This window comes from Chroicocephalus ridibundus, chromosome 15 (assembly GCF_963924245.1).
Source record: "Chroicocephalus ridibundus chromosome 15, bChrRid1.1, whole genome shotgun sequence".
Classification (NCBI taxonomy): domain Eukaryota; kingdom Metazoa; phylum Chordata; class Aves; order Charadriiformes; family Laridae; genus Chroicocephalus; species Chroicocephalus ridibundus.
Window position 1 is genome coordinate 1086164 of NC_086298.1, and position 24309 is coordinate 1110472.

General features: G+C 58.1%; 2 protein-coding genes across 6 annotated transcripts; one reads left to right on the forward strand and one right to left on the reverse strand.

The window, feature by feature from the left end:
* On the forward strand, window positions 1-6925 carry LOC134523764 (ectonucleoside triphosphate diphosphohydrolase 8-like). The gene is made up of 10 exons (XM_063353107.1): window positions 1-225; window positions 468-605; window positions 1280-1397; window positions 2067-2217; window positions 3043-3202; window positions 3726-3956; window positions 5015-5278; window positions 5657-5767; window positions 6073-6210; window positions 6567-6925. Exons 2-10 carry the CDS (start codon window positions 480-482, stop codon window positions 6774-6776), a joined length of 1509 nt encoding a protein of 502 aa, XP_063209177.1. The 5' UTR covers window positions 1-225; window positions 468-479; the 3' UTR covers window positions 6777-6925.
* A 2162-nt stretch (window positions 6926-9087) lies between these two features.
* On the reverse strand, window positions 9088-22555 carry LOC134523761 (ectonucleoside triphosphate diphosphohydrolase 8-like). 5 transcript variants are annotated; one of them, XM_063353096.1, is made up of 11 exons: window positions 22465-22547; window positions 17710-17848; window positions 17139-17275; window positions 16055-16172; window positions 15362-15512; window positions 14149-14308; window positions 13067-13300; window positions 11751-12023; window positions 11160-11270; window positions 10419-10556; window positions 9088-10202 (listed from the first exon to the last, which is right to left on the reverse strand). In XM_063353096.1, the coding sequence occupies exons 3-11, from the start codon at window positions 17262-17264 to the stop codon at window positions 10020-10022; spliced, it is 1494 nt and encodes a 497-aa protein (XP_063209166.1). In that variant the 5' UTR covers window positions 17265-17275; window positions 17710-17848; window positions 22465-22547; the 3' UTR covers window positions 9088-10019. The 5 variants fall into 5 exon arrangements, with proteins under 5 accessions (XP_063209166.1, XP_063209167.1, XP_063209169.1 ...); XM_063353097.1 differs by having other exon boundaries at window positions 17710-17911; window positions 22465-22505; XM_063353099.1 differs by lacking the exon at window positions 17710-17848 and having other exon boundaries at window positions 22465-22555.
* Window positions 22556-24309: the final 1754 nt, after the last annotated feature.

Genomic DNA, 24309 nt, shown 5'->3' on the forward strand with positions numbered 1-24309 from the left:
ACCGCCATCGCTTTCGCTTTGCAGCGCTCCGGGGGCTCGGCCGGGCCGGGCCGGGCAGGGCAGGCAGGGCCGGGCAGGGCAGGCAGGGCAGGCAGGGCTGTGCAGGCAGGGCTGTGCAGGCAGCGCCGGCAGGGCTGCCCTCAGGCCGTGCCTGGGGCATAGGCAAGGGCTTCTGCCCGGCTCGGTGCACCCACGCCCGAGGAAGGAGCGGGGCTCCCGGCACAGGTACGGCGGGGGCCGGCTGGGGCCCGTTCAGCCCGCGGTTCAGCCCCGCTCGTCCCTGGGCTTTGCTCTGCTGCCCGCCCCGGGGCAGGTTCATGGCCCCCACACCCGGCTGCTCCGTGTCCCTGGGGGGTCATTTAGGGGCTGTGGGTTCCCAGGCTGCTGGGACCCCAGGAGGAGCTGGAGAGACGGGGCAGAGGCAGGCAGGCTGGGGCTGCCCTTGCAAAGACCATTCCTCCCCACAGCCCGGTGCGGGGATGCAGGCGAGCCTGCTCAGGGCGCTGGGATGGAGCTCGACGGCCGTGCTGGGAGTGCTGGGGGTGGCCGTCTTCCTCCTGGTCCTGACCCCTGCGAAGGATGCTGCCCTTCCTACAAGGAACAAAGTAGGTGTCCAGTGGGACCTGGGGGAGCCCAGGAACGACCACCTTTCCACCTCTCATCCTTCCGTCTGCCCTGCCTTCCTCTCCACTTGCACATCTTTCCATAACCAGCCTGGCTTTTCAGGGCTTCACCTAACTGAGGTGGCACTGGGCAGATCAGCCACCCCCCCCCCAAACCACGGTCCTGGCTCCTTGCTAAGGATGGGAGAGGGAAGCAGCCCTCCTCCCCTCCTGGGACTGCCCCGTCTGCCACCCCGGGCACTTTCTCCTCTCTCTATTCAGACATCCAGGTCTCCTGGGTTTCCATCTCTCTCTTTCCTGTTGCTTTCTGCTGGCTGACCGTTAAAAAGCAGTCGGGGTTTGTGAGGTTTGCCACTCTCAAAGGTCTGAGAGCAGCTTTGGCAGCCTGAGCCCTCTGGGACATGGCTGGGTGCCTCCCTGCCCTGCAAACCACCCTGCTGACCTGCACGTCATCCCTTTCGCAGCTGTAACTCCTCTGATCGGCTCAATCGGGGGGTGAGAGGTGGAGTGGGGCTGCTAAAGGGAGGGTGGATATGCAAACCTGTGCTGCTCGTGTTCACGCAAGGGAAGCGAGAGCAGAAGCTCTCAGACACCCTCCCGTGGCACCGTGCAGTCCCGAGTGTGCTGTGACCCCGTGTCCCCTCTGCCTCCCCCAGTACGGTCTGGTGTTTGATGCCGGCTCCACGCACACAGCTCTCTACATCTACCGGTGGCCCGCGGACAAGGAGAACGGCACCGGCATCATCTCCCAGGTGGCAGCCTGCACTGTGTCCGGTGAGTCTGCCGGGACGTGTCCATCCCTCTCTCCCAGCCTCCTGGATCTCTGTCCCAGACTCTCACGGCATTGTCGGCGATCTGAGTCTTCCAGCCTGCGCTGGGCCAAAGGGAGATGGCCTGGTGGAAGAATCAAAGTGAAGTGTTAGGGGGAATAGTTTGCACCGCAGGGAGCCCTACAGTACCTGGGGGATCCAGAGGTGGGTAAGGAGTTTGGCCCCCAGTTAGCACGGTTCCTGGAGCCAGTCCGGTCTTGTAGCCGGTCGTTTTGCATCAACTCGCAGCTTGGGATGCTGGATGTGCAGAGTTTGCCCCTTCTCCCATACAACCGCTTCCTTGGCTCTTCTTCCTGCAACATCTCTTCAGAGCTTCTTTCATAACATTCTTTCACAATGTTCCTGAAAGCTCTGCAGGAGTCCCCAAACATTACGGTGTTTCTGCTGGTTTTTGGATGCGGTTCCCAACTGCTCTTTGGGTCAGCAGTTTCCATTTTGGTATCTGTACGCCACCAAACACAGCAGAGTTTTGGGCCGTGACTGGGACATCTAGGTATTGCCAAGGAGGGTCAGAGAGCTCCCTGGGCCTGGGGAACGGATGGACACGTCCCCTGGTGTCCTGCCCGTCCTGGGTGGCCCTGAGCTGGCTCCATCACGGGGTGCTCCCTTGCAGGACCCGGCATCTCCAGCTACGCAGACAACCCCGCCGAGGCTGGAGCCAGCCTGAAGCCCTGCCTGGAGACGGCCATGCAGATCGTGCCGGCAGAGCAGCAGCGGGAGACCCCCACCTACCTGGGGGCCACAGCGGGCATGCGGCTGCTGAGGTACCGGCACTGCGCGGAGCGACCACCTGCGGCCCCTTCCCCACCAGGCGTTTCTGCATCGCAGCTGGTGCAGGGGGCTGGGCCGGGGCCTGGGGGCACAGGGGGCTGAGGGCATGGGGGGGCTCTGGGCATGGGGGGCTGGGAGTGTGGGGGGCTTGGAGTGTGGGGGGCTGGGAATGTCGGGGACTGGGGGCACAGGAGCTGGGTGCACGGGAGGCTGGGAGTGTGGGGGGCTGGGGTCATGGGGGGCTGAGGGCATGGGGGGCTGGGGGCACAGGGGACTGGGGCACAGGGTTTGGGGGCACGGGGGGCTGGGGTTATGGGGGGCTGGGAGTGTGGGGTGCTTGGGGCACAGGGGCTGGGGACACGGGGGCTGGGGTTACGGGGGGGTTGGGAGCACGGGGTGCTGAGAGTAAGGGGGGGTTGGGAGTGTGGGGTGCTGGGGGCATGGGGGGCTGGAGGAATGGGGGACTGGCAGTGTGGGGGCTGGGGACACCGGGGCTGGGGTTACGGGGGCTGCTCTCCAGGCAGGCCCTGGTGATGGGCAGAGCACCCATGTGTGCAGTCCCGCGGGGTGTCCCGGAGCTGGCCGTGCCCACGGGGAACCCCCCAGCCCCCTCCAGCCCCAGCCCGGCAGCAGCCTGAGGCGGCCGAACCTCCTCTGCCCGACCGGCATCGCCCTTCCCGTGTGCTCAGGCAGAGCCCGCGGGCAGCACCGCCAGGGAGACTCCCAAGGCAGCAGCTGCGGGGGAGAGGGCTCCGAGCTCCCCTCGACCTCAGCCATTGCCTGCCCCAGCGCCCACCCTTTATCTCCTTCCCCGGCAGGGAGCAGAACAGCACCAAGGCCGAGCAGGTCTTCGCCGAGGTCGCCAAGGCCATTGGCGAGTACCCCGTGGACTTCCGCGGAGCCCGGATCCTCACGGGGAACGAGGAGGGCTCCTTGGGCTGGATCACCGTCAACTACCTGCTGGAGACGCTGGTCAAGGTGCGGGCTGGGGGTGGGGGTGGGCAGAGGAGGGGCGAGCAGCTCAATTATCCCTGTCTGAGCTACCCCCAGGTTTCTGGAGTCCCAGAGGAGAGACAAATGTAGGTTTAGGGCACTGGTCACCCAAATAAATGTAGCCTGTGGCTGTGAACTGCAGACTCAACTCCGCTGATGGGATTAACAGAATGAAGGGTCTTTGTGTCCAGCCCCGCCTGGCCCCGTGCTCTCCACTCACCCACGGGGCCCTTTTGCTATCACAGATGCAGCAATATCAGCCCCCAGATGAACGTGTTACTCTCTCCCTCCTGAAAGTCTCTGCATCATCCCAGCTGATAGGCAGGAGCCGGGGGGCTCCATGGGGGTCTATGTGGGTCAGTGAGGACGCAGTCAGGAAGGGGATAAACAGGGAAACGGGGTGTGGAAGGTCCCTGAGGGGCTTCTGAGCCCACAAAACCTTGCGGGAAGGGACAGGGACTGTGACTGCCCCCAGTTCAGGCTAACACTTGCCACGTTATGGGGCCAGTTTTCCTTTGCAGAGGAATGGGAACATCCACAGACCACGGAGGTTCTGGGAGCTCTGGACCTTGGAGGTGCCTCGACACAAATAACCTTCCAGCCTGGAGTCACCATTGAGGACAAGAACACCTCCGTCCTCTTCCGGCTGTACGGCACCAACTACTCGCTCTACACCCACAGCTACCTCTGCTACGGGCAGACGCAGGCCCTGAAGAGGCTGCTGGCAGCTCTCCACCAGGTACCGCAGCCACTTGTCACCCGGACCCGCTCAACCATTTCCCAGTGCCATCAAAAATACCTTCCAGAAAGACTGGGCGTGCCTGCGGAAGTAGCGTCAGGGGACTGGCTGTTTTCACGAATTTAAAAGCCTGGGAGAGGCGTAGATTTTATCTACTGAAGCAGAAAATTCTCTCATTTGAGTGGAAGGTGGTGGTGGTCCCCTGCCAGGGCTCCCTTCTCCCCAGACGTGGACGTGTCACGGCATTTTTCATCCTTTTCCAAGCCCGGCTGTATCCTTAGGTTCTTCCCTGTCCCCATTCACTTGCCCTTCCTCAATTTCTGCCCGGAGGGAGGATTCCCAACACCCTCTCCTGCACAGCAGTCCCCCCCACAGCGTCCTGCGGTCTCCCCTCGGACAGAGCGCACCGCCCAGCGCTGTGGGCGACGGAGGCGCTGGGGGACCGTGCAGGCGGGACGCGTCTGTGGTCATTTCTGGGCTGGGGCCTGCGCGACGCAGAGGGGACAGAGCGAGTGGCCAGAGCACCAAGCTCTCTGCGCAGGCAGAGCGCACGCCATGCCCTCGGGAGCAGGTCGCCATCCCCGCGGGGAGGCAGGGGCTGGCGGTGGCGTTGCCACCCCAGCACGGCTCAGTGGTGGGGCCGGCGGCAGGACCAGCAAAAGCCGCGGGCAGGTTAGTCACGCAAAGGATGGATCCTGCTTCTCCTCCAAACCTCTGAGGGTTTAGATCCTGCTTTTCGGGAACGTCTAAGCGCAGGATGGGCTGTGGGGGAGGCTCTCGCTGGCATCCTACGCCAAGCCCCACTAATGGCTCAGCATCACAAGGCCTTGGCCATGCCACCACCGCTGTAGCTGGGCCCTGACCACAGCATGGTTGTGCCATGCCTGTCACCTCAATTCTGTGCCTGCACCCCGTGGATAAAACCCCGTGGGTGGTGGGGCCAGCACGCTAGTGCCCTGCATCTGGGTTGGGAACAGACGCCGTCTGTGGGCTGTTTCTCTCCTTTCCATCCTCATCCTCGGTGCCGGGGCGGTGCTAACGGCTCCCTCTCTCTCCAGGGCAGCCCGTCTACCCCGCAGATATCCCACCCCTGCTACCCCAAGGGGTACCGGGAGAACGTCACCACGGCAGACCTCTACGGCACTCCCTGTGTCCGTGCACCAAGCACACCCGGCCCTGCACAGGTCCTCACGGTGACGGGGACAGGGAACCCCGCGGAGTGCAGGACCGCCATCCAGAAACTCTTCAACTTCAGCTGTGGGGCCAACAGGACGTGCGGGTTCAACGGGGTTTATCAGCCGCCCGTGCGGGGACAGTTCTTCGTAAGGAGCCTCCGTCCCCGCGGCTGTGGTGGGGTGTGGGGGTGTGGGGCACCAGAGGCTGGCCACGACCCCAGGAGAGCTGCCGTAGGAGAAAAGTCTGAATAGTGCCAGCCCCGAAAGCTGGGATGTGCCGATGCACGGGGACATGCAGGGTGCTCACCAGCCTGCCGGGCACACCCAGACCTCTCTCGTCACAGCACCAGTCTCTCTCGGTGTGGGGGGCAGTCCCCGGGCTCCCCCGCAGTGGGTCGGCAGGTGTCACCCTGAGGTGCTGAGAGGTGGCCATAGGGACCCGTGCCGAGCACCCGGAGGGAGCGGTGGGGGTGGCAGTAGCCTGGGTGCTTCAGTGACCTGCCGCCTTTGGTCTTACACCCACAGGCCTTTTCGGGGCTTTATCACAACCTTCACTTTCTGAACCTGACCGGAGGGCAGTCCCTGAGCTCAGTCGATGCCACCGTCGAGCAGTTCTGCAACAGCAGCTGGGAGAAGGTGAGATCCTGCCTAGGAGGTGCCAGTCCCTGCCCACGTTTCTCCTGGGCACTGGGCAGCCCGAGGGCTCATCCGCAGCCCATCCCCTGCTGCGCAGATGGCGGCTGGAGGGAGCTGGGAGGAGCACAAAGGTCTCTGGACTGGGAGAGAGATGGGAGAGCAGCCTGCAGCCTCCCGCGTCCTCCCGGAGCCCAGGCACTCCCGGTCTTTGCTCCCAGCTGCACCGTGGGGCTCTGCCCCGCAGTGTGGGTGCACCCAGCGCTGGTCCCTGCTGACAGCCCCCCATCCTTCTTCCACCTCCGCAGGTGCAGAAGGAGTTCCCCACCATGAACCGGACCCAGCTCCGTGACGCCTGCGCAGCCAGCTCCTACACCCTCACCCTTCTCCTGCAAGGCTACAAGTTCAACCACACGACGTGGCTTAACATCCACTTTGTCCGGCAGGTAGGAAAGTGCCTGGCAGCCCCCGTCATCCACGCTTTGTGCCGTGAAATCGCTCACGCTGACCTTGCCCCTGCCCCTGGGTGGGGAGCAGGGGACAAGGGGGCGACGCGGTCACTGCCATGCCCAGGGCAGCTTCTCAGTTCTGCTCGCAGGCGCCTGCTGGGACATCTGGCCTGGGCATTTATGCTCTCCCCCAGCTTGTCTCACTAGCGGGGTATCTGCAGCCCAAGGTGCGCACAGATATGGTGGCTGCGGAGCAGGACCTGGGGGTACAACAGCAAAGATCTTCTCTAGCTCTCCGGCTTGCAGGGTACTTCACAGCCTTTTTCATCCCTCTTCCTCCTCTGCCTGCACAGGTCTCTAACGTAGACGTGGGCTGGACTCTGGGCTACATGCTCAATCTCACCAACATGATTCCCTCGGAGACTCCCCCGAGAGTCATAGGGCTCCAGAGAACCAACTGGATAGCAGCCACGGTTTTACTGGCCATCATGCTCATCCTCATCTTCTGCCTGCTCACAGCCTTGTGCTGCCAGAAAAACTCCTTTGGTTATGAGAGTCTCTAGCAGAGCTGGCTCTGGAGGCTGCCGAAGCCACTTCGTCCTTCTGCCGTGCTGTGCCAGGAGCTGCAGACTGGGGAATCACCCCCACATGCCCAGGAGCTATGAACTTGTAGTGGGGGGCGCCTGTGTCCTGGCCTGGTGAGCTGGATCTGCCACAGGCTTTAAAAAATCCTGCCTGTAGCTGTGCGCTCTGGTTTTCCTTTCCTCTCGCTGCTGGCTGGAGATGCTCTAGGAGGGAGGGGATGGCCCATGTGGGGCAGAGGCTCAGCACTGGGGGCGTGGGGACCATAGTGATGTGTGGTGGCCGGAGATGATGGGACCAGTGGGTGAGGGAAGAGAAAAGGGGTGTCTGGCAGTAATGGGATCATCATGGGGCCGGTTACAGCCTGCAGCAGACACCCCATGTAGGGCAGATGTGTCCTGCCCCATCCCGGGACAAGAGCCTGCATTGCCTGTGGCCACCAAGAGGGTGGTCAAACAGTGGCACCAGCTTTCTAGAGAAGTGGTTGATGCCCCAGGCCTGTAAGGGTTTAAGAGGAGTTTGGACAATGCCCTTAACAACATGCTTTAAATTTTGATCAGCGCTGAAGTGATCAGGCACTTGGACTAGATAATCACTGTAGGTCCAACTGAAAATATAATATTCTATTCTTCTATTCTATTCTATTCTATTCTATTCTATTCTATTCTATTCTATTCTATTCTATTCTACCCTACCCTATCCTATCCTATCCTACCCTACCCTACCCTATCCTACCCTATCTTATCCTACCCTGTCCTGTCCTATCCTATCCTATCCTACCCTGCCCTATGCTATCCTACCCTACCCTATGCTATCCTATCCTACCCTATGCTATCCTATCCTATCCTATCCTATCCTATCCTATCCTATCCTATCCTATCCTATCCTATCCTATCCTATCATACCCTATCCTATCCTATCCTACCCTACCCTATCCTACCCTATCCTATCCTATCCTACCCTATCCTATCCTATCCTATCCTATCCTATCCTACCCTATCCTATCCTATCCTACCCTACCCTATCCTATCCTACCCTACCCTATCCTATCCTATCCTATCCTATCCTATCCTATCCTATCCTATCCTATCCTACCCTACCCTATCCTATCCTATCCTATCCTACCCTACCCTATCCTATCCTATCCTATCCTATCCTATCCTACCCTATCCTACCCTATCCTATCCTATCCTATCCTATCCTACCCTATCCTATCCTATCCTATCCTATCCTATCCTATCCTATCCTATCCTACCCTATCCTACCCTATCCTATCCTATCCTATCCTACCCTATCCTATCCTATCCTACCCTATCCTACCCTATCCTATCCTATCCTATCCTATCCTATCCTATCCTACCCTATCCTACCCTATCCTATCCTATCCTATCCTATCCTATCCTACCCTATCCTACCCTATCCTATCCTACCCTATCCTATCCTATCCTATCCTACCCTATCCTATCCTACCCTACCCTATCCTATCCTATCCTATCCTATCCTATCCTATCCTATCCTATCCTATCCTATCCTATCCTATCCTATCCTATCCTACTCTGTGGCAGCCAGAGGCGCAGTGGCAATGGGGCTGTGTGGGGAAACTGGCCCAGCAGATGGGACTCGAGTTCTGCCCAAGCACTGGGAAGCCCTGTGAGGTGGGGGATGCAGCAGCCCCCTGCTCTACTGCACGAGGTTCCTCTGCGGTCAGGCTGCACCCCGTGTCTGTGCCAGGCAGACCTCTCACCCACCCTTTCCAGCACAGAAGGTGATTCGGGAATGCTGCTGAGACATAGCAGGGGCAGCTCCCGGGCCCCCCCTTACATTTTTAGGGAGTCCCACCGGCAGCCAGTGGATGGGTGAGGTGAGACACCCTGGCTCTCAGAAGGTAAAAGCCAGTGCTTGTGCCCCGCTGGCTCCCCTCCGAGGTCTGGCAGATGCTGCGGGGTCTCCAGGGGCATGTCCCACAGCACCGAGCAATGCTGACTCTCCCCTGAGTCCCCATCGTCATCGCCTTACCTGGGAGACAGAAACAGTAGAACCATAAATGTTCAGGAGCAAAGTAACAGGCATTTCCCCTTTTGCTGCCTTTTACAATGTTTATTTGGGTGACGAGAGCTGTGAGACACCTGCATTTCTGAGAGATGAGAGACATTTCTGAGAGACACCGAAGGTCAGCGCCTTTCTGCTGGGAGGCAAATAACAAGATGAATCATCCACAGGGCAGATAATGAATGAGCAGAACCAAAGGCGAAGGCAAAGGCTCAGTCGTGGGCAGGCCCCAGCTCAGCCACGTGCGCAGAGTCAGGGCAGGACTCGCAGCCTGCTGGAGTCTCAGCCTGACACCCACAGTGTCCAGGCCTTCTGCTGGTGGGACAGTCTGGTCGCCAGGAAGACACTCAGGAACATCAATGCCTTTATCCCAGAAGAAAAGGAAGGTGGGATGAGATGAGATGAGATGAGATGAAATGAGATGAGATGAGATGAGATGAGATGAGATGAGATGAGATGAGATGAGATGAGATGAGATGAGATGAGATGAGATGAGATGAGAGATGAGGTGAGATGAGAGATGAGGTGAGATGAGGTGAGATGAGATGGAGCCTTTATGGAAGCACGGACCACGTTTCTGACTTCGGATGCTCAATTTGCCTTCTGTCTTCGAGACCATCAGATAAACCCAAACAATACACCCTCAGGAGAGACAGCCGGGGTGCTGCAGAGCCTTCCATGCCCTCACGCTGGCAGACCCATCAGGGACCTGCCTGTCTGTTGGCAACCGTGGTCAGATCCAGCATCCTATGAAGCACCCTGTCACCAAGTGCCTGCAGCCGTGCACTAACAGTCTGGCACTCGTGGAGTTCTTCCACAGCCGGGCTGGCTCTCCACGGCCCCACGTGCCAGCTGGTGGGATGGAGGCCAGGTCTGTAAGAGACACAGAGGTGTAAGGAGGCAGATAGGCACGGGTGGGGTTCCTGTGGTGTATAGCTGATCCCAGCTGGTGTGCAGCTCCTCTGGAAACCTCATGTGGTGCCTATCCGCATGTTGGGGGCAGTCCCGTGGGAGGCCAGACATTGATTCTTCAGTGCTGTAGAGGTTAAGGTGCTCAGCATTGTTGAATGAGCCTCAGGCTGCCAGTCCTGCCGGGGGAAGCGCAGGGCACCGCGGTGCAGACAGCCCTCCAGCCCTGACGTGCTCCTGCCACGCTCCCAAACACAGCCGGGCTCTTACACCCACAGGACCAGGAGCAGGGCAACCAGTCCCAAGGCAAGGGTGAGGATGATGAAGGTGACGGCTGCAGCCCACAAGGAAGGAACGTGCCCCTTCACCCGCGCCAGAGCCTCTGCCGGGATCATGTTGGTGAGGTTCAGCATGTACCCCAGCGTCCAGCCGATGCTGGCGCTCCCCGCCTGCCCGAGGAGAGAGGGGACGGTGAGTTAGCCCTGCAGGAAAGCCACACTGACGATGCAGGGCCACCTACTCCTGCATGGCCTGCCCAGTGCCACGCTGGGATGTGGGGCAGGCAGGGCTTTCCGACCATGGCTCTCAGCACCCCAGCGTGGGAAGCTGGCTCTTTTCCCCGGTGCTGCCTCTACTCCTGCCCACAGGCTGGGTTTGCTGCCTACCTTCATCTGGAAGAAGATGTTGTTCCAGCTGGTCTCGTTGAACTTGTAGGCATCGAGGAGGAGCGTGAGGATGTAATTGGCGTTGGCGCAGTATTTAGGCAGTCGCTCAGGGTTCTCTTCAGGGTAGCTAGAAGACAGCTGGGGTGGGGACATGTTTGGGTAGGGAAGTTATTTGCAGGCAATTTCCATGCAGGGACAATGCCCTGACGACTGCTGCACAAGGGGCAATGGCTCTGCAGTCACTGGCATCCAGAAAAAGATTTCTGGACCAGGCAGGTATTTTGGACCTGTCCGCACAGTGCAACTCCTTTGAGGAGGATTTATGCTCCACATGGAAACAGAGAGACGTATTGGAGATCCTCCTGGCCCAGGTTCTCCCATCTCAGCCTCCTCATGCAAGGGGCTCCTGCTCTCTGCCCCATGGTGCTCCTAGCACGCCTCTTGGCTTTACCCATCCCCATTTGACTTGTCTCCAGAATGGTGCCAGCAGCTGGCTCCCCTCTCACCCTCCTCCAGTGCTACAGATGCCCCTGCATGCCCAGCTCCTGTGCTGGAGAGGAGATTTTGCTGCCTTCACCTGCCCTGGCTGCCCCTTCCCCAATGTTGCATGAGCAAGGAGGGCCCCCAGGAGGGCCCCCAAGCGTGGGTGCAGGATGGTGCTGGCTCCCACTCCTCTTCCCCCACCCCAGGACGCCTTTGCTTGTGCAGCTTCCCCACAGCCTCCCATCCTGGGGAACGTACGTCTTCCCAGCTTCTCGTGCAGAAATGCTCAACGGTCTCCCTGACAGCGGCCAGCGACTGCCCCTCCGTCAGGTTGAGAAACTTGAAGTTATAGTAAAAGGCAGAGAAGGCCTGAAAAGCAAGAGGCAGAATGTTGTTGAGTTGCAGTGGGGACCCCCCCCACTCCCCGCCACACAGCTGCCCCCGCCTCCCTTGAAGAAGGAGGTAGGGTTTGTCCCTCACTGGGTTTGTCCCACCCTTGTATAGTCCCAGGGCATCATAGTCCCTGTCCCAGCAGAGATGACGTGCTGGGGCTGTAGGTGCCTGCTCATCACGTGCAGGCGGAGCCTTGTCTGAAGTCTGCTGGCTAAGCTGGTATTATCTTGCTGAAAACTTGGTTTTTGACTAAGCACCTGTTTTATTAACATTTGGAGAGCTGGCAGGAAAATCAGATGGCAGCAATCCCTGGTGTGCCCCGGGGCAGTGGTAGTTTGGGAGCTTCTTGCCCCCGTTCTGCTGCAGGGAGGTGACAGTGCCATGGGACACACGGGGACACCACAGCACCGGGGGACACACTGTGCCCAGGAGGTGGGAGGACGGGATTTGCCTTACAATGAAGTGCCCGCTGACGGGGGGCTGGTAGACGCCGTCGAAGGTGCAGTCCTGGCTCTGGCCACACGCCGAGAAGTTGAACAGCTTCTTGATGGCAGCCAGGCACCCGCTGGCATTGCCCCTGCCCTCCAGGGTCACGTTCCTGTCACTGAGGGTCAGGCGTGCGTCGCTCCGGTTGGTGCAGGGGCTGGTGCGGAAGGAAGACAGCGAGACGGTTTCATTGTAGTCTTTTGGGTAGCAAGGGTGATCGACTCGCGTGCTGGGGGACGACTCCTGGGAATAGCAAAATCGCAGGCTGCAGCCTCCTCCAAGCCCTCTTGGTGGGATTGCCGGGCAGCAGGGTTCACCCAGCGCTCCCCCAAAGCCACGGGCACAGGCATCTCCCACCTCCTCAGCAGGGAAAGACCCTCCTGCTGTTTAATCCTGGTCTTGTGGGCCATCTGCAGTCCCAGCCTGAGCTCAACAACTCTTGCTCTGCTTTGTCTCATTCCCTCTCCCATGGAGGCAGACCAATTTCAGGGACCCAGCATGTCTCTCCCCTGGCCAGCAGGATCATGATCTGGGGCATGGAAAGCCCTCTCCACCCCAGCTCTAGCTCTGTCTCTAGCTCCAGCCCCAGCCGCGGACACCACCTGGGACCTTCCTGGCTGTGCAGCATGAGCAAACCCTTCTGGCTCACCAAGGCTGCTTCCCCTGGCAAGGGGCAGCTCCATGAAGACCCTCTTCCACTCTGACCTTCCAAAAAATGGCCTGAGAAAGGTCTGTTGTTCACTTTTCTCAGGTCCATACAGTCAGAGAGTAGTTGAGGTTCGGGGGGAGCTATAGGGTCCCTCTACCAAACCCCTCCTTAAAGCATGACCAGCAGGATCGGGTTGCTCAGAGCCTTGTCCCCTCAGGTTCTGAATATCTTCAAGGATGGTGACTCCACAGCATTTTTGTGTCCTATTCTGATATTTGAATCTTATTGGGAAAAACCTTTCCCTTGCACCTGGTTGGAAACTTGCACATTCCAGCTTGTGACCGTTGCCTCTTGTCCTGTCACTTTTCACTTCTGAGAAGAGCCTGGTCCTGCCTTTTCTACACCCTGTGCGAGGAGCTGTGTGCAGCCAGAACATCTCTCCTGAGATGCTCCTTCTGATGCTTCCCATACTCCTCTCCGCGTCTGCCTACCCGTGCTCCAAGGAATCTGTACCTGCTCTCAGTCCCTGCTGATGCCTCTCTGGAAGAGCGCTGCCTGTTCTTATTTTATGTATTAACAAGTCTGTGATTGGCATCATGAGAGCGGAGTCCAATTACCCCCCCAGTTCCCCTCTCACCACAATTAATTCCTTGGCCAGTCGCTTCAGCATCTCGTTCTGCCCGTAGCAGAGGTAGCTGTGCGTGTAGATGTTGTAGTCATAGCCATACAGCATGAACTTGGAGGCTTCATTCCAGTTTACCGCTGAACTTTCAGGCATAAAGCTGATTTGAGTGGATGCTCCTCCAAGATCCAGCGCCCCAAAAATGTTGGCTGCCTCTGGACGAACCCAGGTGCGTGCTTTGGGGGAGTACTGCCAAGGGGAGACAGGAGAGGAAGAGGAGTAGTACATGGCTGGGCTTACTCGCCCTGAGCAAAATTCTCATCCCATTGAAGTCGATAGGGTTTTGTTACTAAATTCCACCGGTATTCCATTCAATTATTGCCATACGTGAGCCCCCCCCGCCCTTCCCTGCCCAACCAGCCTGGCCATTTATCAGAGCCAGAAAAAACAGAAAAAAAGCCAGAAAAAAACTGTCTGATGGTGCCAACATGCTGTGGGCTCATGTGGCTCTGAGTCACCAGTCCCCAGATGGAAGTGCTGGTGGGCACCCAGCTTGGAGGGGCTGCCCTTCCAGATGAGCAGGCTGCAGAGGCCGCTGCAAGGGGAAGGACAGGAATCCTCCATCAGCCTGCGCAGGAGCCCGACGGCGCCAGCACCGCTCGGAGCTGTGGCAGTGCTGGGACAGAGGGTGGCAGGAAAGAGGTTTGGTTCAAGCTTCCTTCAGACTGGCACCATAAACCAAAACGGGGGCCTCACAGCGCCACACGGAGATGAGATGGAGCTTCCCAGGGCAGCGAGACAAAGCCTGGCAGGAGCACACCGTCCCCACTGGGCTGCACGGCCAACCTCGCTGTCCCCAAGAGAGCCCGTGCCCACATGGCGTGGAGATGTGCCCTTAGCTCTTAACAAGGACACCTCCATTCCTGATTTCTCCCTCCTCTTTCACTGCAGGCAAGCCAGAGGATAACTGTCTGCTCGCCCTGGATCATTCCCAAAAGCTGTTAGCCCAGACCTTTCCTTCTGTGCTAAGTTAACTTGAGAAAAATCAGAAAAACTGTATTAGCAAAGGAGGAGTGGGTGTTTCACCATTCTCCCACCTTAGTGAAGGAGTCCAGCAGGTAGTTGATGGTGATCCAGCCATAAGCCCCCTCCTCCTCTCCTGTAAGGATTCGTGCCCCTTTGAAAGCCACGGGGTACTCTTGCATGGTTTTAGCAACTTCGGCCAGGACTTGGTCTGCCGCTGAGCTGTTCTGTTCCCTAAGAAGGACTCAAAGGTGAGGACACACACCCAGGTACACCAACACTACAGAGGAAACCGAAGGAAACAGCCTGTTTTTTTCCCAGTTCCACATACTCCAGTTCTTGGCAACAAGCAGTTTGTGAGAAATGATGTCTCCTGCCACATAACTCGTCAAAGCTGGTCGTAAATCTCAGCTTGGCATCACAAATCTCTTCCCTCCAGTGCGGGCTGATCCCAGTCACATAAAGGTTTGCCAGGCCACCTTTCCCTACCTGTACTTCATAGTGCTGGAGGCCAGAGGGCATTGTGCTGCAAACCCCAGGGTTGAACATCACCCACTGACGGCAGCAAGGCCAGGGCTGGCTGCTCAGCTCGAGTGGGTCTTTCGGGAAGGCACCAGCCTGGTTCCAGACCTCTGAGTGGGAGAAGATATCTCGGGGCTGCTGGCATGTGCTCGCTCTCTGAAGCGAGTCACCTTCAGGCTATGACCCGGCTCCTTCCCAGGGAAAGGCTCAGATTGCCAGGGCACGGAAATGATGTTAGATATCTGCAACCATAAAACCGAGAACCATGAAATGAAGGCTGACATTTGAAGGGAGCTAATGTGGGCTGGAGAAAGGTAAGGGCAGGTCCCGCAGCACCCCATTGCCTCCCACCTCTGCTCCGCTCCCCCACCAGCACCCATCCGTCTGGGCAGATGACACATGCCCCGGTGGCATCTCAACTCCCTTGTGTTTAAGAAATAATGAAGAGCAAACAAAGAGCTCTGAGAAGCATTTCTTGCTTGGAACTGGGCATGCAGCACCGTCCTGGGACGTGGGGTCCCAGGATGCCAACAGACACCTCTGAGCAGCCTCTCTGCCACGGGGCCAACCACTCAAGACAGCTCAGCCACCTGGGTGTCCCCACCGGGCTGCCTTCTCCCCGCTCCACAGTCCCTTGCTCAGGGCAGCATGAGAGAGCTGGGAGCTCCTGGCAGCCTGGCCCCGTGCAAGGACGCTGTGTCCTGGCAGTGGCTGCTGCTTGCAGCTTGGTCACTGCTCTGTCACCTCCGCACCCCACAGTGGTACCTCAGCAGCCTCATGCCTGCTGTTGCTCCAAGATAAGCTGGGATATCCCTCTGTTTTGCAGCAGGAACAACCTTCAGGGCTTTATCCAGGCACTCCCTTAGGGAATCACCGGCTTTCGTGGGATTGTTGGCATAGCTTGATATGCCTTGCCCTGGAAGAGAGTGAGGCTGGAACAAGCTGACAGGAATGTCTGGGGACAGGGACGTTGGAGCAAGAGGCCACATGGCAATCAAGTCTGTCATGTCTTAGAAACAAAGGATGCTTTTCCAGGGTCCCCCTGAGACCTGACTGACCCATGCTTACGTTCCTCTCCTGTGGCTTCCCCACATCTCCCATGCTTTCAGCAGTGTTCCCAGCTCTATGGGTGAGACCTTTCTCAGCCAGGACAGTCGCTTGGGCAGCTGGGGGCGGTCCAAGGTGGAGGAACGAAAATCCAGAGCAACACCAAGGTGCTTAAATCCTACCAAACGTGTGGACACTACATGGTGCTGAGGGCCCTCCAACCATGAGCAAAGCCAGCAGGGAGTCAAGGACCACCCTGCCTGCAGCCGAGGCTCCCACCGTGCCAGCAGTGACAGCCCAATGGACGGAGCTTCCCAGCGTGGGCAGACCAACAAGAGGAAGGACCAGGTCATCCAACTCACCACACGAACACGTAGGGCAGCACCGAGCCCATGGCAGGGGGATACTTACCCTGGACATCACAGGACAAGGTCTGGCTGACCACACCAGTGTCATTCTCCTTGTCTGAGTCCCACTCATAGACAAATAGAGAGGTGTGGGATGAGCCTGCGTCAAACACCATCCCGTACTGGAAGGGAAAACCAAGACATCACACCAGTGGGAGGAGCAGCAGCCTGCCCCTGGCCCCACCATGGTCCTGCCAGGGTCATGGGACCAGAGGATGCCCCAAAAACCATCTCTCTAAGGCACAGCTATCTGCACCATGGCAGAGCAGAGCAGCGACAGTGCGTCGTCTCAGCATGGGCATCTCTCACGGTAACTGAGGGACTTTTTCTTTCCCTCTCCAGAGGTCTGTGCAGCAATGCCAGCTCGCATAAACATTTTCTTGGTTGTTTCCTTATGCTGTTTTATTTTCTTTCTTGGTTACATACCTTTTGTGTCTACACTGGCTCCACCTTGGGGCCAGCAACTCTCCCGTCTCCAGTGCTCTCTGCTACCCCCATGGCTGCACCCAGCCTGGGCAGAGACTGGCAGGGCCACACCAGCCCCAGTCCAGGAGCACCTAACTGCATGCCTCTCCCCCGTAGAGCCCTCCACCTCACCCTAAAACCTTGCCAACCCTCTTCCAGCAGCTGGGGTGGGATGCCAAGCTGCAGGGGAGGGACAGGGAGGGCTCCCTTGTGGCTCACAAGGCTTGTGCTGTCCTGTAAGCGAGTCAGGACAGGCTGGTGGGAGCTGGCAGGAACAAAGGCCATGTGGAGGTGTATCACCCTGCGGTGCGGTGCCTGGAGGGGCAGAGGGAGTGGGGCAGGGCTTTGCCCTACCCATCTGCCCCAAGGTAACCTCAAAAACCTGTCAAATGCTAGTGGCTAGTTTCAGAGGAGGCTTCCCTCCCTGACTTTGAGGTGGCCGGGCTGTATCTCTTCTGCCTGCACTTTGAGATGGGAAGAAAACACCCACCCAGCTACTACAAGACAGGTCCTACTGAACCCCCCTTCGCCTCCTAACCCCGAAGAGAAGCCACTGTCTCTGAGCACCTGCCCAAGATGACTGATCTCTGCAGTGGTGCTCAGGTACCTCCTTTTGGGCTCACCTTGACCGTGGGTGGCAGGGTGACATCTTCAATCTTCACCAGGCTGAGAACAAGGGCAACGATGGAGAGTGCGACCAGCGCCCCAACTGTGGCAGCGGTGAAGTGCTTCTTGTTAGCTAACATCATGGTGAAAGGTCCTGCAAACCCAAGCCCAGGAGAAAGGTGGTTGGACACGGCCAGCTGGACACAACACTAGTCAGTGAGAGCTGCAAGGACATCAGCTCCGAAAGCTGTCCCCAGGCTGACACTATCTCAAGCTGCATAACTCAGAAATCCCGGTGGATAATCAAATCTTTCCCTGGGAAAAGCAATATTAGGATAAAATAGGAGGGGTGGCTAGAGGAAAGGGGGGATGGTTGCCCAGCAGCCTGGCACAGCCGTGATGGAACTGCAACAGTCCTCCAGGTCCTGCACCCACTCCTGCTTGGCTCACCACTAATGGGAAGGATGAGGTCCAGGAGGAGCAAAAGGAACACTGCACCAAACAGAAGAGGGCGAAACCCCTCAACGTGAGATATTGTAGAAGGAGAAAGTGATTTTGGTTTACAAGATGTAAGTAAGGTCAGCTCACCTGCTGGCCCTCCCAGACCTGTGCACCTAGCAGCGCATGCCCAGGTGGGATGGCTCGGAGGTGGCTTGCAGGTCCTTGCTGTGGCTCTGGGCTCTTCCACTGCCCGCAGGAAATCCAGCTGGGACTTGCCGTCTAGATCCTTTTGAAGTGGATACGTCGTGTAAATCTTTTTTCCAGTATTTTACCTCAGACTTCATCAGCACTAGGCAAAAACTCTTGAATATCAGTTCTCTTATTCGTCTTACAGGTGTATTTGTGACTCAGCTTGGCATCTTCCTGACACCTTATCTTTGGCCAGTTACTTCCTCCTCCTCATTTGAATGAAATCAGACATAGGAGCCCTGCAGCAATTAGCACACACCTCTCCTTTTAACCCTTGTCTCCCTGCTTCTTTGTGCTTTCACACACACATATTTCTGTTCTCTCTTTGCTCTCACCGGTCTTAATATTTCCATTACAAGTCTCTACAAAGCCTATAGGAGGTGAGAGTGACATTTCCAGTGTCCGATGGCCTGAAATCACACACAGAGTTGTAGGTGCCTTGATAATAAGTTTTATTCCAATGAGAAGAACCATCACATCAGAGGAGGAGGATGGCCCTGCCGAAGGGATCTCAGCAACACTTGCTGAGCTTTGCCAGAGGAGACAGGAGAGGCCACGAGGGCCAAGAAATCTTCACCGCCCGGCTGGGACTTTGGTCACTTCTTCCCCATGTGTGACCCAGCTTCCAGCTGCTCCTGGGCTGGGGATCCCTGCAGACACGGGGCCCCGAGGAGAGCTGGGGGTGTGGGGAGGACACCAGACCCACAGCCCCCAGCTTTGCCAGCAGCCTCCCATCGCTCTGGGTGCCCTCGGTGGCTCAGCAGCGTGGGCAGGGTATCCCACCCCAGCCACAGAGCCCAGCAGCCCTGCCCTGGGACGGGGAGGAGAGGAGAGGAGAGGAGAGGAGAGGAGAGGAGAGGAGAGGAGAGGAGAGGAGAGGAGAGGAGAGGAGAGGAGAGGAGAGGAGAGGAGAGGAGAGGAGAGGAGAGGAGAGGAGAGGAGAGGAGAGGAGAGGAGAGGAGAGGAGAGGAGAGGAGAGGAGAGGAGAGGAGAGGAGAGGGCTGGGGGACTGGTGGAGATGGGGACCTGCTCTCTCTGGGCAATACAGCAAAGCTACTTTCTGCTGATTCACATCCCTGATAAGAGGCTGCCAGGGCTACCACAAGGTCATCTCCATGCCTTATCTCAGCTGAGTCAAACACAGTGATGCCAGAAGGGAAACGCATGCTGGGGAGCCCTCCTTAAATGTGACCTTCCCAGAGCACCTGTCTCCGCGTCCAGAGGGACAGTGGTTTCAGAGGTCCTGCTGTGTGCACTGCAAGTACCACCCTGTGAAATCGGGGGTGCAGCAGTCCCCCGGGGGCGCTCTCTCTCTCAGGTCACATCTGCCTGCAGCTCACACCGAGCCGGGTCCCTGTGCCATACCCTGCTGCCGGCCTGGGCTCAGACCTCCAGGCCACTCCCTCTCCCCATAGCAATCTTCTTTGCAGGGTCTCATGTGCTGGTGGGGTGGATGCCTGGAGCCCAGAGGGTGCCACCACTCCTGCATTCCCACCTCCACGCAACATGTAACCTTTGAACACCCATGGCTTTACTGGAAGGGGGTGAATCAGTGTCTGCTATCTTCCCAGGTCTGGAAATGCCCTGCTGACTGCACAGTAGCTGGGGCAGGGCAGTCCTGACCAAGGGGGACTCATCCCCAGGGGGACAGAGAGGCACCAACTGGCCCCGGTCCTGGACATGTGGCACTGCCCAGTGGCTGCGTGCACCCAGAGCTGACCAAACCCTTTGGCTCCTGCCTCCAAACCTGGGCTGAGCAACTCTTCAAGTCCCTCAGGGATCCGTACTGGGACCGGTGCTGTTCAATATCTTCATCAATGACAGAGACAGTGGGATCAAGTGCACCCCCAGCAAGTTTGCCGATGACACCAAGCTGAGTGGTGCAGCCGATGTGCCAGAGGGATGGGATGTCATCCAGAGGGACCTGGACGAGCTGGAGAGGTGGGCCTGAGCAAACCTTATGAAGTTCAGCAAGGCCAAGTGCAAGGTCCTACCCTTGGGTCGGGACAATCCCCGCTATCGATACAGGCTGGGGGATGGCGGGACAGAGAGCAGCCCTGCGGAAAAGGGCTTGGGGGCACTGGTGGGTGAAAAGCTGGACAGGAGCCAACAATGTGCACTCGCAGCCCAGAGGGCAAATCGCTTCCTGGGCTGCATCAAAAGCAGCGTGGCCAGCAGATCCAGAGAGGGGATTCTGACCCTCTGCTCCGCTCGGGGGAGACCCCACCTGGAGTGCTGTGTCCAGCTCTGGAGCCCTCAGCACAAGAAGGACATGGACCTGTTGGAGTGGGGCCAGAGGAGGCCACGAGGATGCTCAGAGGGCTGGAGCCCCTCTGCTGTGAGGACAGGCTGAGAGAGCTGGGGTGGTTCAGCCTGGAGAAGAGAAGGCTCCGGGGAGACCTCAGAGCCCCTTCCAGTCCCTAAAGGGGCTCCGGGAAAGCTGGGGAGGGGCTGTTTGCAAGGGCATGTAGTGATAGGACGAGGGGCAATGGTTTAAACTGGAGCAGGGCAGGGTTAGATTAGCCATGAGGAAGAAGTTCTTTACACTGAGGGTGGTGAGACACTGGCCCAGGTTGCCCAGAGAGGTGGTGGAGGCCCCATCCCTGGAGACATTCAAGGCCAGGCTGGATGAGGCTCTGAGCGACCTGATCTAGTTGAAGATGTCCCTGCTGACTGCAGGGGGGTTGGACTAGATGCCCCTTAGAGGTCCCTTTCAACCCAACACGTTCTATGATTCTATGATTCAATGATTCAGTGATTCAATGATTCAATGATTCTATGATGCAGTTTCCTTTTCCTGATCCTTCTGTAGTAAAGAAGTAGTTCCAGAGGTTACATGATAATATCTTAATTGCCTCTCCAGCCAGAAGGACAGATAATGATTTCCTAGCTGGGAGGGAGCTGCGATTTCCCTTGGCTTGCAGTGACTCCATCCGCTCATCCCAGGCAGCAGGACTGTCTGAGCTGCTGTTTCTGTCTCTGTTCCCAGGAATTTGGGTCTCTTTGCCAGGCTTAGCCATTTGGCAAACCTGCTGCCACCAGCCTGGGGCAAGCCCTGCTGGGAACGGCCCTGGTCCATGTGAGCACAAGGACAGTGAAGGTCAGACCTTGCTGGGACTAAGCTGACAGAGCATCGACTGGCCATGGTCCATGGCAAGATCTCCTGGGCTACCAAAAGAAGGGATGGATGGGAGTGCCCCAGGTCTGCACCCGGCCTGGAGCTTGTCCCAGTAGGGAACTGGGGTGCAGCTGGAGCCACATGCCAAATACAAGCTTTGCAATGCTTTCAGGTCCACCACTGCAGCTTCTGAGAGCAAGGGACCCGTCATGAACATGATGAGTGGGACAACACACTCAGGACATGTGCCATCACAGGGACACGTGGCCCCATGGTCCCACCCATGGTCTGTGGCCCCATCAGGGGGGCCCGTCAGGGCCATCAGGACATCAGGGCATCCCCTGACCATCAGGTCAGATGCCCATCAGGGCACCCCCTCAGGGATACGGTCCCTCAAGGAGCTGTGTTCACTCCAAAGGGGCCTTGGAGCAGCCCCAGTGCTCTGGAGCTGCAGGAGCCCTCAGCTACCCATCTTCCACGGACCTTGGCTGAGCAAGGGTGGCAGGGCCAGACTAAGTCCTGCTGCTGAGATGGGCACAGACCCAGATGGGCCAAAGAGAGCACCCTGTGGACACCACTGAGCAGAGCACAGACAACCATGCCCAGGGGTGCTTTTCTGGCTGTGAAAGCAGTGTTTGTGGTGCACCGGTTCCTTTTAATGTGGGCCGCTGTGTCCATTCCCTGCACAGCAGCCGCACACCTCGCAGCCATGAGCATGGCCAGGAGACATCCCCCATCCACTGGAGCCCTTCATCAACCTCCAGGGGTGCTGTACGTCCACCTTCCTCTTGGGAGGAAATGTGGATGTGCAAAAGCAGGAGAACCAGTTTCGCCAGCACTTTCCTTGAGCAAACAGCTCGTCTGGGTGCCGAAGGCATGGCAGGACTCGGGGCAGAGCTGCAGGATGGGGCTGTGCTCAGGCAGAGGGCATGTGGCACTGCTGGCTCTGGGCTGATGGCTCGAAGAAACTCTGGTTTCAAGGGAGCTCCTCCATCTGCTCCCCATGCCTGAAACCCAGTGGGAGCTGCAGGGCTCTGAGCTGCCCTGACCATTCTCCCAGCACCATCTTTCCTGGGGCTGGTCTGCATCCTACAGAGCCCACGGGCTGAGCTGGCGGACGAAGGCGGATACAAGGGTGGGAGCCAGGACAGAGGCTTTGCTGCGAGAGGTAATATTATCTATAAACAGTTCAGCTAAAAAATCTGACAGAAGTTACTATTTCTTCAGTTTACGCTAGATATTCCTGAGTCAAGTCACAGGTAACAGCTCAATAATTTTGTTGACAACATCCTCCCTGCAAAAACTTTAGGGCAACAGAAGGATAGCGCTGGCAGGAGGCCTGGCAAGCTGGGGGCAGGCAGAGCCCGTGAGCACTAACAGGACCAGGCGAAATGCTCACTGGAGAACATCTTCCCAAACCTCCATCGCGTCCCCAGCACACGGCATCGCACACAGCCCCTCTTGCACCCGCACCCGCACCCGCTCCCTTCGTGGGCTCCCACAGGGGCCCCTTGATTAGCTAATTAGATAATTACCTTTTACCTCCTCCTGCTGAACCAGCTGAGCCACGTCCCCGTCTGCTTCCACCTTGGCACTCCAGCGGGGAGAAATCTGTTCCCCCTCGTGCCCGCGCCTGCCCCACGTGCAGCGCCCTGCACATCTCCCAGGTGATGCCGCCCCGGCTGGGCTCTGGCGTGGTGACAGCACCCTGGCTCCCTGCCACACACAGCCCGGCTCTCAATTTTCTTCAGATAACCCCACCCAAAGGTGCGTCCGTCCATTAAAAGGCGGGCCGGGCCTCAGGGCGATGCGGTTGCCCGAGCGTGGAGCATCGCAGGACCTGGAAGGGCCACGGGGTGCCGGGCCCACGGGACCACCCGCTCTCACGTGGCTCCCCTCGGGTCCTCGGTGCGGCCAGCCCCAGCCCTGTTTGCCTTCAGGGACGTGCTCTGGTGAGAGCTAAATGTGCTGTTTGCTCATAACTGAAAAAGGACATAACTGTCTCATTCTTCTGACTGCAGGTGGACAAATCTGCTATGGAGAAGTATGGCTAGAGTACACACACACCCCTATTTGATTTGCTTTTGACATACGTTTCTTCGTCTGTGGCCCTTGAAATGACTCTTTGAGACCCAGAGGGAAGTTGCCAGGCTGGTGCGGAGACTCTGCGGGGTGCGAGCCCAGCCATTACTGCCCGTCACTGAGATGATTGGTGTTTGTGAAATGAGATCACCTCCATTGCTAACATCTTCCCTGTGCCTTCTGGAAGGAAAGCACCCTGACTCAGGGCCAAAAGGGAGTCTCTCATTTTGCTGCCATTTAATTTCTGCACCAGGAGGTCACCCCAGCTCTGGCCGCGGGAGGTGCAGGCGGTGGCTCTGTGCAAGTCCCATGTCTCTGGGTGAGCTGCACCGCGTGCTCCTACCTCCCATTCCCCTTCCAGATGCACCCCGGGTCTTGCTGCGACTTGTCCCAGCAGGGACCAGCTCCAGCCCTCCCTTCCACTCCAATTCCAGCAAGAGTGGTGGAATTGGGGCCATTTAAAGCTGCCTTTGGGATGCCCATTCCTGCTGTTGCAGCTGGCAAAAAGCACACCTGACCTTTCCTCCTCCCTACTGTGTTTCCCAGTGTGTATCATCAAACATGAGCCAGTTGCCCTGACTGTGACTGTCTCGGTGCCACCTCTCGGCTGTGGGTGCCCTGGGTCAGGGAGATGTACCTGGAGCCAGACCCCGTGCCAGCCACAGACACCCCTGTCCGTTCCCCTTCCCTGTGCACAGCTACAGCACAGCGGGTGTTGGCCCTGGGGCAGCTCCATCTCCCGCAGCGCTCGGATGGGGCTTAGCGCAACACCTGCATCCTCACAAGCTCCGTGAGATTAATGACATCCATAAAAAATACCAGTATTTTGATAGCGACAGAGCGCCACAGAGCAGGGAGCCTGGGGAATGGGCACCAGCTCCCTGCTGGGAGGGGGATGTGCTGCCCGATGCTGCGGTGATGGGCTCCGTGCGTGCTGGGATGGAGGGATGTGGTGGAGGGGTGCTCCAGGAGGTTGAGGCTGTTAGCTGCTCACCCACCAGCGGTGCTGCCTGGGGGTGAGAGTGCCAACGTGGCAGGCGAGGTCAGGGTGTCTCGGATCGGGCTGGCAAGAGCCCCAGGCATGGGCTGTTCTCTGTCCTGGGCATCCTGAAGGTTTTTTCTTCCTGAGATCAGGGATCACAGGGAAAGGAGGATGAAGCACCCTTAGGGCAGGATTTTCTGGTGTCACGAGTGCTTGGGGACAGCACAGGAGCGAGACTGAGGTGAGCAGCTCTGGAGATGCTTTTTGCCTCCAATGCAATCAACAGGGCCATAAGGAAACAGGGCAGAACGTGAAA